The 14,330-nt window shown below is 61.2% G+C and overlaps 2 protein-coding genes across 2 annotated transcripts in view; both read left to right on the top strand.

Moving 5' to 3' along the window:
• Window positions 1-12,170, top strand: part of LOC113205072 (roundabout homolog 2-like) — a 108,243-nt gene extending 96,073 nt beyond the window's left edge. Inside the window, exons 3-14 of the mRNA XM_052264991.1 lie at window positions 2,485-2,781; window positions 5,982-6,269; window positions 6,355-6,636; window positions 6,866-7,411; window positions 7,536-8,047; window positions 8,127-8,803; window positions 9,251-9,420; window positions 9,774-10,016; window positions 10,135-10,406; window positions 10,535-10,700; window positions 10,785-10,927; window positions 11,108-12,170. Of these exons, the coding sequence (XP_052120951.1) occupies window positions 2,485-2,781; window positions 5,982-6,269; window positions 6,355-6,636; window positions 6,866-7,411; window positions 7,536-8,047; window positions 8,127-8,803; window positions 9,251-9,420; window positions 9,774-10,016; window positions 10,135-10,406; window positions 10,535-10,700; window positions 10,785-10,927; window positions 11,108-11,461 (3,950 nt within the window). The 3' untranslated portion in view covers window positions 11,462-12,170. The remainder of the gene's footprint in view (window positions 1-2,484; window positions 2,782-5,981; window positions 6,270-6,354; window positions 6,637-6,865; window positions 7,412-7,535; window positions 8,048-8,126; window positions 8,804-9,250; window positions 9,421-9,773; window positions 10,017-10,134; window positions 10,407-10,534; window positions 10,701-10,784; window positions 10,928-11,107) is intronic.
• A 740-nt stretch (window positions 12,171-12,910) lies between these two features.
• Window positions 12,911-14,330, top strand: part of LOC113205071 (uncharacterized) — a 4,196-nt gene continuing 2,776 nt past the window's right edge. The window contains exon 1 of the mRNA XM_052265086.1: window positions 12,911-12,959. Within this exon, the coding sequence (XP_052121046.1) occupies window positions 12,911-12,959 (49 nt within the window). The remainder of the gene's footprint in view (window positions 12,960-14,330) is intronic.

Genomic DNA, 14,330 nt, shown 5'->3' with positions numbered 1-14,330 from the left:
GAGAGAGAGAGAGAGCTGAGGAGCCCAGCCTCCTACTCGTTGGTGCCAAGGAATAATCCAGCGAGAGGCGCGTAGAGGGGGACTAACAGAGACTACCAACTTGCTGGTACGGCCAAAATAATAATAAAAAAAAGATACTAAATTTTTAAAACGGTCACAAATGCCTGATGTGGTAAACTGATGGATTACACGCACCTGGCTTCCAGAAAGTACGCTCGTCATTCGCCGATACTAGTGCAAAGTTTAGCCTATGCAAGCATTCAAAGCGCCTGATCGGTAGGCAACACCTTTTCTGAAGTGCCTGCGTGTACTGCGGGGTGGCCTACCTTGAGTCCCGCAGGCACCGAGCTCCTCTGTGATTTGTCGAATAATTCTGAGAAGAACGGACGTACTTCTGGACGTTCCCTTTGATCAACTCCTGCCTGTAGTGAGTGTATGTGCGCATTTAGGGGTGAGAGAGTGGGGAGCGAAAGAGTCAAAGAAAACAAAACGATATGCGCTAAATTTGTCATCGTACACCACTTGCGGGGCGCGTTTGGATTTAATGCAAGTTGTCGTCGCCGTCGACCCATCTCGGGCGTGGCGCGCGGGTCGATGGACAGATGCGACCAATTCCCGCCGCATTATTCGAGCCAATTTATTCGCGCGGACAGTGAGTGCTCGTCTCTGTGACACTCGAGTGCGGCGCGCGGTGCGTAGGCCCCCCGACCTGCCGTGCTCTGCACTGCACTGTTTGCTCAGCGGTAAGTAACGGGGCGGGGTGAGCTCCCGGGACGGTCCACCCCGACAGTTGTGTCCGCCCGAGCGACGCCCAAGCACCGCGTTAATCCGCGAGACGAACCGCTTCCGCCCCGACGGACGCCGCGGCGGGACTGGGGCTGGGCTGACCGCCGCCGTCGTCACCTCCAAACCACCACCACCACTACCACCACCGACATAAGTGTGTGTGTGTGTCGTAGACTTTTACCTTTGTTGCTATTCATTAATGAAGTTAGTCCACTCTCCGCGGCTGTTTAATTTGTACAAAATGACATAAAGGCGTTGCGCTGCCGAGCGCTGCGAGCGGGCGGGCGATGGGGCCTTCTCATCAAGCTCTTGGCAATCACCTCGTCGCCGCAGAGCCCCGCCGCCGCCGCCGCCGAAGCCGACACCCTCCACCACCTTCCACCCCTTCGGGCCCCGCCGCCGCCGCCCGTACGACCGACCAGGCCGACCGGCCGACCGGCAGCTCTTACCCTAATTAAATCTGGATTAATTCACTAACCGGGCGGGGCTGGGCGCTGAAATGCGGTAGGCCTTCCCGGCTGCGCCTTCAGTCGCTCCAGCAGCCTTGGTCCAGCCTGTCCCGGACCGAGTCTGCCACCGAAATGTAATAGAGACGGCACCAATACACCAGTGTCTCTCTGCCTCTGTCTGTCTCTCCCTCTCTCTTTCTCTCCTCTCTCTCTCTTTCTCGCTCTCTCACTCTTCCTCTCTGCCTGTCTCTATCCCTCTGAGACATTCACCAGCAGTAGCGCCGTCGTCGTCCTTGGACGGCAAAAAAGGGGGCAGGGCTGATCCCGACGACAGCGCAGCAGCATGTGACAACCTGGACACTCCCACAGTCAGCGGCATTGTCAAGGCGACAAAGGCGGAAAGACAACCGTGACAATAGACGGCAACGGTCAGGGGCGTCAGAGGCGGGGGAAGGGGGTTAGATGACTCTCATCCCCCGGGGGGCCTCGGCTGCCCCTTTGCAACAGACTCTGCACGTTATGGCGCTGCCCGCCTTCCCCTCTTAACTCTCCCCCTGTGCAGCAGTAACTATGTTGCCTCGGCCTCAACCGGAACCCGCCGGAACCTTACTCGTGGCAAAGGCTGTCCGAGAAAAAAGCGTCCCTTTCTTCTTCATGCGAAATAATCAGCCCTCTAAAATCCAAGCTAGCCAGAGGTGATTATCTGTTATTTTACGCGCTACCTTACCCATCTGTGAACGGGTTCTATCTCTCAACTCTAGTCGAGTCAAGTCGGCTCGCTCGCTAGCGGGCGCTCTCACGGACATGAGATTGGAGGTACGTGCCTTTGGGTCCGCCTCCTATTTACGATCCAATGCTACCACCACCGCCCTCTGAGGACGGACTGGTGGCGCCACCCCCCGCGCAGCCTCCCCACGCCGCTCCCGCAGTCGCTGCAGCGTAGGTCCTCCACTCGCGAAAACCTGCCACTCGTGCACGCTCCTGGCCGTACGTCCCCACCGAGGCCCTCGTCCTTGCGGAGAGGGGGGAGGGGGAGGGGGCGGCGCTGCAGCAGACAGACGACGCGGCTGTCGACGAGTCAACGTGCCCCTTTTGATGACGAACTCGCCGCCGCCTCTCTGGGGGACGCTTCTGGCCGTGCTGTGAAATTCTTTGCTGTTTATTTCATTCGCTCAGGAATTTGACGGCGTCACCGCATGGAAGTTTGCGAAAGTCAATAACCACCATCTTTCTCTCTCTCTTGTTGCAGGCGCCGTCGGCGAGGAGGCGCGCGCGCCACGCATCACGGAGCACCCCGTGTCGCAGGTCGTGCCGCGCAAGGACCCGGCCACGCTGAGCTGCCGGGCGGAGGGCGCGCCGACGCCGGCCGTGTCCTGGACCAAGGACGGCGAGGAGCTGCCGGCCGGCGCGGCCAACCGCGTCCTGCTGCCCGGCGGCAACCTCTTCTTCCTGAGCGTCGAGGCCAGCGACGCGGGCGTCTACCGCTGCGTCGCCGCCAGTGAGGCGGGTCAGGCCGTGTCCAAGAACGCCACCCTGGAGGTCGCCTGTGAGTACACTGTTATTTCAAAGGCGTCCCGTCAGAGTGCGACAAAGGTGTAGGCTACAGAAACCAGTGCGACTTAAGTCGCAGTCGGGGCATACACCTTTGTCGCACTGCCACCATACACCTTTGTATGCAGAAAATGGCGGACAGCCCCTAAGCCCCCTGAGCGGGTGCTTGGCCTGCATACACCTTGGGAGCGCACTTCATGGGCCTGGAGCCCACGGTTCACAGCTCCCTCAAACCACGTGCTATTTTACCCAGCACAAGGTGTATGGAGGCCAAACACCTGCCCAGGGGGCTTGGCAGGGGCTTAGGGGCTGTCCGGCATATTATGCATTCAAAGGTGTATGGTGGCAGTGCGACAAAGGTGTATGCCCCGACTGCGACTTAAGTCGCACTGGTTTCTGTAGCCTACACCTTTGTCGCACTCTGACGGGACGCCTTTGAAATAACAGTGTAGTTACCACCTCCACTTGACGCGCCGCGCGCTGCGGCCTGCCTCAGCGCCTGCGGCCCCCGCGTAGGCCGGCCGCCCGACGCGCGCGTCGCTCGGGCCGCCCACCCGGCCTCCGCGCGGGCGCTGGCCGCGGCCACTTCACCTCGTGCGGCCTGCCACATTTTCCGTTACTTTCTTTTCCTCCACTTTTCATCCCCCGAGAGGGGAGGGGAGGATCCTTTGTCCCGCTCTGCTCTCCAGCGGCACTGCTGCAGCCCTCCAGGCTCCGGGGGCCCTTCACACAGCGACGGCGCAGCAGCGGCACTGTGCGCTACGAACAAGGAAGTGTGGGGAGGGTGGGGGAGGGACGGGGGAAGCGGGTGAAATATGAAAAAGGTGTCACCGCGCAGGTCGTTTCACGAGGGGGCGCCCTGGACCGCGTCGTAGGTTCACGAATAAAAATAATAAAACTGCAAGCTCAAGCCGCTGCCGTGAGTTAACTCTTGAATTCAAGTGCCCCCCACCCACGACCGATCCGGCCACCAACTGCTCCGCGGTCACGTGCTGGCGAGTGACGCGCATGCGGTGCATACTCGGCCGCTTATTGCATACGCGGCATGCGGCGATGCACTTCGCGCCGCCGCCGACGCCGGCGCGGAGGGACAGTCGTGAACGTCTTTACGACGAGGGCGATGAAAGGAAAAGGGATGACACGAGGAGAGCAGCTACCCTCCGCGACCACCACCACCACCCCGCGAGGCGAGCGGACCTCGCGCCGCGCGAGAGTAACTTTCTTATCCCTCTCTGCTGTGCTATGCGCTGCGGTGTTGCTTTACGGCGTGCGGAGAGGCTGAAGTGAGGACTTGCAAAAGCGGCGACTGCCCGCCCGCCCCCCGCGCGCGCTGCTCGCAGCCGAGCGCAGCCGAGCGCAGCCGAGCGCGGCGGGGTGCTAAAGGGTCCGCTAATTCGGGCTGCTGAAGCCGCAGGGTGGGAGCCAAGCGAGACATTCGACAAGGAGAAGGAGAAAGGAAGAATGCCCTCGCGTGCATCTCATACCAACCACCGGCGGTGCGGTGGGGTTTAAGGGTTGGAGTTTATCGGGCGCCCGCCGTCCGGTTGGTTGGGGTTGGAAATAATAACCGGGGGCTGCCCGGCGGCGGTCCTGCGTGTCCCTGCAGCAGGGGAGCGACGACGGCAGCGTGCGCCTCGAACGAGCGGCCCGCCGCGCGTCCGCGCCGTAAGTTCAAAAAGTTGACCAGCCCAGACCAGACGTGGTCGCGGACGTGCCCGGCGTGGCGTGGCGTGGCGGGGCGGGGCGGGGCGGGGCGCTGGTCAGTGCGGCGGTGGATGGCCGTCTAGGAATGCCGGCGTCGCGGCGGCGAATAAAGCGGCGGCGCGGGTTATGAAGGGGCGTCGCGACGCCGCTTGGCGATGGCTGTTGCCGGGGCCGCCGGGGCCGCCGCCGTCGGTCCATCGTCGGGGGACACAGCACAGCACCACCGTCGTCTAGGGGGACTCTGTGGGACGGCGTTAACTACAGGTCTTTTGGCGTTGCAGGGTTTTGACATCGTCCGGACGGGAAGTACAGACAGTCCCCTCAAGACTGTCTCTACCAGAAGGCAAAGTCTCCCCCTCCCCCCTCTGCACTCACCCTCCTCGCTATCTACAGTAGCGTTCGTTAAGTTGTGGGAGCTCGGCGCCTGCGAGACTCAGGGTAGGCCACCCTGCGGCACATGCATGCACTGGAGGCAAGATGTTGCCTACCCGCCAGGCGCTACGAAAGCTCTTGCAAGTGGCTGATCTCAGGCTGGTTCGTAGGTAACGGCGAGTGACGGTCGTACTTTGTGTGTGATCCCGTTTTGGGGGGACGGCCTTGGTTTGGGTGAGACAGAGAGATCCGCGTGTAGACCGCAAGGTTGGAGGGAGAGGGAGGAGCAGGAGCAGACTCGAATAACTCGCAACAACGAAGCTATAGGCGGTAGCTTTGCTTTCCAATATGTGAAGCAGCCCCCCTCACCACCCCCGCAGCCCCCTCACCACCGACACCACCACCGCGGCGCAACCCTCCCCGAGTCACGTTCGTCATATTTCTCCGGCTGATCCCCACGTGATTCGGGCGCGCGGCGCCGCGACGTCTGTCATCCCGGCGGCGTCCCGGGCGTCGCGCGCCTGATCAACACGCCGTCCTTCACCACCCCGGGGGGAGGAGGGATGGGGGTCAGAAAGCGTAGCGAAAGACCCACTCCCACCCCTCTGTAATATCTCGGAGGTCACTATGATGAGCAGGTGCGTTTAGTCGAGGATTTGATTCCGAGTCGTCGTCTGTTGTTTTATGGACACGGCGTATGGGACAGTGCACACGGTGCAGTAGCCGTGCGGGGCGGAGAGTTATGTTATTGTGTGCGCGTTGTGTCTGTGTGCCGGATGGGGGTGGCGTTGGGGGTGGGGGGTGCGCACTACTTGATGGGGGGCCAAGCCTCGCACCGGCACTGCCTCACGCCGCCGTGAGTTACTGGCATCTGGATAGCAGGCGGACACCCGCGCCGTGCCCGAGCTAGAGAGGGACGACAAGCTGCTAATCCCGGGGCGATCCCTCACGGCTGGGAGGGAGAGAGATGACAAATGTGTCTGCGAGGGATGCAGCGAGCTGCTGTGGAGCGCGGCCACCTGGCTGAAGCGGGAGGGAGCACGCGGTTCACTAGACGTTTCAACGAGAGCCTGTATCTCTTTACTAACTCTGTTTCTCTTTGTCAATCATTTCCTGCAGACTTGCGGCACGAGTTTCGCGCCGTGCCGGAGAGCCAGCTGGTGACGACGGGCGACTCGCTGGTGCTGCAGTGCGGGCCGCCGCGGGGCCGGCCGGAGCCCACCGTCGTCTGGAGGAAGGACGGCCGCCGGCTGGACCTCGAGGACAAGCGCTCCCGCCTGCGCCTCGTGGACGGCAGCAACCTGGCCATCAGGGACGCCCGGCCCGCCGACTCGGGCCACTACCAGTGCGTCGCCAGCAACGTGGCGTCCACCCGGGAGTCATCCGTCGCCGTCGTGGAGGTCGGGGGTGAGTACATCGGGTGTTCGGCCCTCCCCGCCCCATTTTTGTCCAGGAGCTCACTAAGTGGTTCTCGGTTTCGTTTTGTTTTTAGTCCCGCCCCGGCTGGTGCGCCGACCTTCGGACGCCACGGCCCTGGTGGGCTCCTCCGTGGTGCTGCGCTGTGAGGTGGCCGCGGACCCGGAGCCCGACCTGCTCTGGCGGCGGGGCCGCGGCCCCAACGGCAGCCTGGAAATGCCCAAGGGCCGCGTGACGGTGCTGCCCGATCGCTCGCTGAGGATCACCGGCGTGCGCCTGTCAGACGCCGGCCAGTACGTCTGCGAGGCCGAAAACCGCGCGGGCTCCGTGACCACCAACCTCACGCTCTCCGTCGTATGTAAGTAGAACCCTGTGTGCCACGCCGCTGCCACTCCACCCCTGTTAGATAGCAAAATTTCACTCAGTTCATTTAGTTCATTTAACCGGTAATTGATGTACCTGAACCTGAAAAGACCTACACTCAACATATTTTTGAGATGATTTCCCATATTAAGACTGGACGTTTTCAGCTCATTCACGTGTTTTGGAAAATTAAAGTCTTAACCCCTTGCCCGTTGCTTCCGTAGCCGAGCCCACGCTCAGTCTGTCGCCGCCGCGGCTGCTGCGCCTGGAGACGGGCGCCACGGCCACCCTGCGCTGCGCGGCGGCCGGCGTGCCCGCGCCCCTCGTCACCTGGGCGCTGCGCGGCAACCGGACGGCGCTCCTGCCCGGCCAGCGCCTGGACCGGCTGTCGGTGGGCAGGGAGCGCCAGGGCGAGCGCGCTGTCGCCGCGGCCGTGCTCACCCTGGAGGCCGTGACGCCCGCCGACTCGGGCCGCGTGCTGGTGTGCGCGGCGGTGAACGCGGCCGGCGCGGCGGTGAGCCGCACCCGCCTGCTGGTGCTGGCCGGCGAGCAGTGGCCGCCGCCCGTCATCGAGGTGGGTCCGTCCAACCAGACCCTGGCGGCGCACGCCACGGCCGTCATGCCCTGTCGCACCGCCCACGGACGCCGCCCGCTCGCGGGCACCTCCATCGCCTGGCACAAGGACGGCCAGCTGCTGCCCGCGCCCGGCCCCACGCCCGTGACGGCGCCCAGGATCCACGTGGACGACTCTGGCGCGCTCCGCATCCACGGTGAGCCTCCTCCCCTCCCGGCCGGCGCGCCTTGAGAGCTCGCCACCTCGTGGCCGCGCCAGCACGATGGGTTGCCTGCCACGCGGGCGCTGACTCGTACTGACCGCCCCCTTTGCTGTTGCAGACCTGCGGGAGAGCGACGCGGGCGAGTACGCGTGCGTGGCGTCGTCCCGCAGCGGCCGCTACCGCTGGCGGGGCTGGCTGCGCGTGTCCCCGGATGGCGCCACCCAGCACCGCGCCCCGGAGGCGGCATCGCTGCCGGGGCCGCCCGGCCAGCTCCGCGCCAACGGCAGCGACCACGCCGTCAGCCTGTCCTGGCAGCGCACCACCAAGGTGGGGTCGTCGACCCTGCTGGGCTACCAGCTGGAGGTGCTGGCCCGGCCCGGCGGTGAGCACCGCGACGACCTGCCCGCCTGGGGCACGTTGACCCGGGTGCCCGCCACCTCCACGACGCACACCTTCGTGCCGCCTTCCGACGACGACGCTTACGTGTTCCTGGTGCGCGCTTACAACTCGCATGGACTCTCGCCGCCCTCGGACGTGGCGGGGCCCGTGGTCCGCGACGAGGACGGGCGGTGGGTTGTGCGAGGGGACGACGCTGGCGCCACGCCGGAGGAGGACCTAGCCGACGTGCAGGTGGGTGCCTCCGATTTCATGTTTCCTTGGACTGTTTTGCCCTTGCCCTTGTGCTGACGTCCTCCTCCTACTCTTCCAGGACGCACTAGACCACGCCCCCGTTGTGCGGCTGACGGAGGTGGTGGTCGCCTCGCCGACGTCCGTGAAGGTGCTTTGGGACGTGCTGGACCCGGACCAGATGGAGGGCCTGAGCATCTACTGGTGGTCGGAGGCCGCGACGGCCGAGACGGACAACCATGCCGAGTCCGCGGCGGCACAGGCCGGCGAGGACGTGGCGCTGCAGTCGCTGACGGTGCAGACGCAGGCGGGCGGCCCCGGCCTCGGCTTTCTGGTGACGGGGCTGCACAGCTTCACTGCCTACCACTTCTTCCTCGTGCCCTTCAACCAGCAGGGCGAAGGGCGGCCGTCCAACTCGGCGAGGGTGAGGACGCTGCCCGGCGCGCCCTCCGCGCCGCCGACCCGCCTCGAGGCCACGCTCATCAACGGCAGCACGGCGCTGGTCAAGTGGTCGCCGCCGCCCGCGTCCCACCAGAACGGCCCGCTGCAGAGCTACCAGGTGCTGGTGCAGGCCGGCGAGGAGCTCGTGAGCAACGTGACGCTGTCCACGCTGTCCGAGGACGGCGCGCTGCAGCTGCTGCTGTCCAACCTGTCCAGCGCGTACCACGTGAGCGTGGCGGCGGCCACGGCGGCGGGGCTGGGGCCCTTCAGCGCGCCCATCACCGTGCGGCCGGCCGCCCCCGTGGGGCAGCACCACAGGTAGGGGAAAGCGTGCTGCTGCACTATCTATCGTGTACTGCCGAGTAGTGTCCGATCATCCGATCATTTCCCGATCATTTCCCGATCAACCGATCACGCCCCAATCCAATCATCCGACCAGCTTCGAAGATGATGCAACCATCGATCAGTGTGCGGCCGAAAGCAAACCTTCTGTGTTCTCGAGTGTTTGACAGCCTTCAGTAACGCTCTCCTGGCAGCGGGTGCGGCGGCCAAGGCCGAGCGGCTGTATTCCCTTCTGGGCTTCCCCGCCGGGGGAGTCCTCTTGGCCGGATAGTCGCGGCCCGCCGCAACGCTAACGCCCTGATCTCTCCCCCTCCTCTTCCCCCTTTCCCCCTGACCCCCCCTGACCCCGCCCCGGCCAACCCGTTAGAAATGTAGCGAAAGAGAGAATATTGTATTATAAACTGGACTCACCGACTGTTCCAGGGACGGCGCCGCGGACACCGCGGCGGACGGCGGCCAGCTGCTGACGGAGACGTGGTTCATGGCGCTGCTGGGCAGCATGGTGGCCGTCATGGTGCTCCTCTTCTCTGCCATCATCTTCCTGCACCGCCGCCAGCACCGCGCCAACAAGGAGACCTTCCTCGGCTTCTACGGTGAGTGCGCCAAGCCGGCCGAGGCGTTGGGGAGGAGGCGGGGGCGAGGCGGGGGCGAGGCGGGCCACCCGCCCAGCAGCCGTGCGCCACGCGCGTACCCCGTGGCCTATCCCCCAGGTGCCAGGGCGCTCGTATAGCAGTACCTGTACTACAGTGACTAAAACAGGCAAGGTCACAGATGGTTTGCTCGTGCAACGGGCAGGTGTATTCCCTGCGATGAGTAACGCGGTCTAGTTTGTCTCACAAAAATGTGGCGACACGCCGCCGCCGCCGCCGTGTCGTCCCGTCGTCGTCGCCCCGGCCTCGCGACACGAGCCAGCGCTGACGTTGGACCTCTCTGTTTTTCCTTTTAGACTGCGGGTCGGGTGGTCCGGTGCTGACCACGCCGCTGACGCTCAAGGCCTCGGAGGGCATGCCGCACCCGCTATCGGCGCCGCTGTCGCCGCCGCGGTGCCTCGTGCCCCAGGACACGTACGGCGCCAAGTACGTGGCCGCCGGGCACCCGGGGCACCCCCACCAGGGCCGCATCGAGGACCTCATGCTGCCCGAGTACGCCGAGGCCAACGACGCGCAGTACGACCCCGGCATGTCGCAGGGTGAGACGCACAGACACTACTAAAGACTGAACCAAACCAAACCTTCGAGGGTTCAAAGGTGGAAGTTTCGATCATCCTAAGTGACGTTTTCTCCAACTCGCCGTCTCCCTCCCGACAGGTTCTACTAGTAGCAAGTCGTACTACGCGGAGGTCCGCAACCCCCACCTGTTGAGCACCTTCCAGTCATCGTGCCCGCTGGGTGGCTCCCAGCACGGCTCCCAGCACGGCTCCCAGCACGGCTCGCAGCACGGCTCCCAGCACAGCTCCCAACTCGGGACGCACCGCACGGACACCGGCAGCAGCGGGTACGGGCCGGGCGCCGCCCCGTACGCCACCACCACTCTAGTCTGCAGCGCGCGCACTACGGCGCCCTGCTCGTCCAGCTCCACGGTACGGGGTCGACAACACACGCCAAATGGATTTGAACAGAAAACAATGAAATCGTGCCTTAGGAGAGTTGCAGAGATAAACTTGGTGCGGTGTTTCATCACGTCCTTATTTTTCCTCCCTCCCTTCAGAGCTGGAGCCAGGAGAACGAGCGGTACCCCTGCGCTTCGTACTCCGACCCGGACAGCCGTGCTGGTCTCATGTGCAGTCCGCGGTCCCCCGGCGGCGGCTCCGGCGGCTCCGGCGGCCCCGGCCACTACGACAACTACAACTACTCGGCGCACTGCTCGCACCCAGGTGCGTCCCGCTTGGCTCCTGAAAATGTCCTCATTTCTTCCTGAAAGTGTCCTCATTTTCCTCCTTTTTCGTTGGCTCGTACAGGCAGCCCCTCCCCGCTGGACCACCGCGGTGCGGCGCTCAGCCTGCAGGCGCGGGGCGCTCTGGCAGGTTCGAACCCCGGCGCTGCTGGCGATGCCGGAACCCTCGCCAGGGAGAACAGGAGGCTCAAGCTCCTCAGGCGGCAGGTGAGGAGATGCGAAAGCGACCCAGGCAGAAAACCAGCGATCCAAAAGTCGAACTTGTGTCGAATCGACGAGATTTTGCCACTTAAATCGGGCAGAATTTCGAATCGATATCGATTCCGTTTATTTATTTTATGTGTCTGTCAACGCAAGCATCTGTGTGACCACGACGTTCTGTTTCAGCTCAACCGCTCCGTGCACGCCAAGGGGCTGCCCCCGTCCGGTCACCAGTCTTCGCAGCTGCAGCTGCTGCTCCGCTCTAGTCCATCCAGCTCGCGCAGCGGCAGCTGCAGCACCCAGGGCGGTGGCTCCCAGGGCGCCTCGCCGCCAGAGGACGCCGTCGACGAGCCCCACCACCAGGTCCAGCACCACGCGGCGCCCATGGCCGTGCTACGCCAGGAGCCCTGCGACTACACGAGCAGCGGCAGCAGCAGCTGCAGCCGGCGGTACGGCAGTGGCGGCAGCAGCAGCGGCAGCGGCGGCGGCAGGGGAAAGGGCAAGGCGGGCTACAGCGGGCTGCCGCGGAGGGACCCCTGAGCTGCGGCCATGCCCGAGCTTTACCATTTGCTGGACATTTGGATCAAGCTTTGCGCGTTTAAGAGCATAAGCATGTTTGGCTCAACGCTTCAGACGAGTTCCCCATTTATTTAAGGCGCAAAGAATCTGTCAAAAGAGTCTCGCCGACATGCCTTCCGCTACGAAGGGAAGACCAAATAAATTATTGTGAGAGCTGTCTCGCATATTCTTATACTCTACCGCTGGCCATCCGCATGGCCGGCCGCTGACTCATAGTTAAAGACTGCCCAATAAAGACTGCATAGCAGTCCCCATTATGATTTCCCTTGCTGTGATTGTTTTCCCTGTGTTTTAGGTGTAATTTAATTGATTATCTAGTTCTAAGATTGTTACAATTATTCTTCTTAGCAGCTTGGTAAATTTATTCTAATTCGACCCCGCAAAATTTTGTATGGAAATGAAATTAATGCCGGGGTATGTTAAAAATGTTATCAAGTTTACCATCGGCTTACAGTATTGCCCGAAACCGCTTTATTTATTTATTGAAAGACTTTAACTGCATATAAATGCCCTACAACTGCGTGGGTCTCTTTTTGTTACATACTTTCTTCGTTTGTTTTTTTGTACATCTTGTAACATAATGCCACGCATATTGCGTCCATAAATTTTGTAATATATGTAAAACTGTTTCTTTTGTAATAAAAAGAAAGAACATTGGAAACCATTGAAAGGTAGTTGTCTTTCTCCTGAAACGATAGAGTGAAGTCATATCACCCCCCCCCCCCCCCCCCCTATGCCAGTCGGACCTCAATACGCCCCAGAAGGGATGTGTCAGCCACCCTGTCAGTTATTATTCATAGTCTCCATGATAGTACATAGGTATCAGGTGGACACTGTGCGCCCTTCGAAAGACCCGACCCACCTCCGTGGCATGTTCACGCCGCGTTTAAAACAGACAAACAAGCACGTAGTGAAGACGGCGCCCAGAGAGATGCACGATGCACGCCACCAATACGCCACTGCTGCTGATGAGACGCGTGTCAGCAGCTCCTATGAGGAAAAGTGTCCCTCTCGCTCTCCGATTGGTCGGCTTGGGGGGACACATGAGCATGCAAGGAGGAGGAGGGGGGCGGAGGGGGGGCTTCGTCGGCTCTTGCTCCCTGCCGCGGCAGCATTTCCTCGACCTTCTTCCAAGCGGCCAAATCAGACGCCCCGCGACGAGGACGAGCTGGGGCTGCTGGCGCATCGTGTAAAGCTGCATCAAGTCCCCTCCTAATTACAGTTGGGTGGAGATAATAACATCAGCACCCAACTATGCGGATGTGATTCACCCGAAAGCCGAGAGCAGAGCAAAGTGATAGTTTAGCCAGCCTACTGGATCTCCTGTAGATAAATTCTTGCCGCTTGAGCCAAGATAGGGGGGGGGGGGGCACTGCTGTCATCACAGTCGTGTATACCACCAGGAGAGTGATGGTAGACCTCGCCGAAAAAATTTGGGAACTGTGCTCAAGATCGGCACGTAAGTCGAACAAAGCGAAAAGCTCTCTGATCACCCTCCTGGTCCGATTTCCAAGTCATGCAAGCTGAAGGCGGGAGAAGCGGGTGGCCGAAATGTCAGGAGGGGGAGGGCGCTTCACCCACAATCGCGCACCCTGCGCTCTCCAGATTTCCACCCTGCGCCTCATATGCAGCATAGTGCTGTCGGGTTCGGGGATGGTTCCCTCGTCGCCCTCGTCAATGACAAGAAGATTTAGATTGTGACGCCTATCGCCTACCTGCCTGGCGGCCTGGGATGGGCCGATTAGAAAGAGATGGCCAGGGGAAGAGTACAAGAGTAGGCGAAAGGGGAAAAGTGAAAGACGGTTGGGGGGGGGGGGCGAATGTCGACCGTCAACGAACTCCTCTGCTGTCGATTTTCGGAGACGCTCCTTGCGGTGGCGCCAGAGCGCACAACCGATAGACGAGAACTATCGCACACGGGTGTATTTATTTAACACGTTCCCTGCAGCTCATTTTTGGTCCCAATGATATAACACGTAGTGGTCATGTCGCATGAAACGTGTTAAACGGTGATATGACATTGATTTACAAGGATTTTTTTCCAAAATCTCATATCTAATCGATACACGTGTCTTATTCGGATTAACAAGGTCTTGTCGTGAGTAGGGATGAGAAAGCATTTCACAAAGATATGCATATAAAGAAAGACCAACGTAGGATCAGAACTGGTTTCGTTCTTGTGTGTGGACCGGGGTCCAAAAATGAAGACTCGAGTATGATTTCTGTTTCTTTGGAATTTGCAATTTGCAAAGGGACGAACCCTGCTTGGGCCTCTACAAGACGCGAAGAGGCCGTCGTGCGGGCGCAGGGGCGCAGACCACCTCGTATTTAGCATTGTAAAGTGTCCATTTCCAGGTGACAACCAGTGTGTATAATGTCGTGGACTCTATTGTGTGTTTAGTGCGGTGGGTGGATTGCAGTCAAGATAGTAGCAAGCTTATATTTTGGAAGGACTTTGAGCAAAATCACCTTTTTGATTGCCAAATTTTGGCTTCCTTTTGAAAGAAGGCCAACTTTTGGCAAGCAGGAAGGCCAAAAATTGGCAGCCTCCAAAAGACGACCAAAATTTGTCAATCAAAAAGGACTGCCAACATTTTGGCAAGCTACGCGACCACGGCGTTAACAGTGCTCTCTCCTTCCCCATCCCCAGTCTACGCTGATCATAATCGATATCGCTGATGTCACGCCCAGCAGATAGGCGCTACAAGAGATAGGGAATACCTACTTGGAAGTGTACACAGCAGTAGGCCCGTTCCTGACCCCCGCAACACTGTGGCTGTGACTCGTGGAGCAGCCGTGAAATGAGAAAGGGGTAAAGGGGGGGGGGAGG

Source organism: Frankliniella occidentalis, unplaced genomic scaffold, assembly GCF_000697945.3.
Source record: "Frankliniella occidentalis isolate FOCC.00 unplaced genomic scaffold, Focc_3.1 Scaffold23, whole genome shotgun sequence".
Classification (NCBI taxonomy): domain Eukaryota; kingdom Metazoa; phylum Arthropoda; class Insecta; order Thysanoptera; family Thripidae; genus Frankliniella; species Frankliniella occidentalis.
The sequence above is the reverse complement of the archived record's forward strand: the minus strand, read 5'-3'. Positions and strand labels throughout refer to the sequence as shown.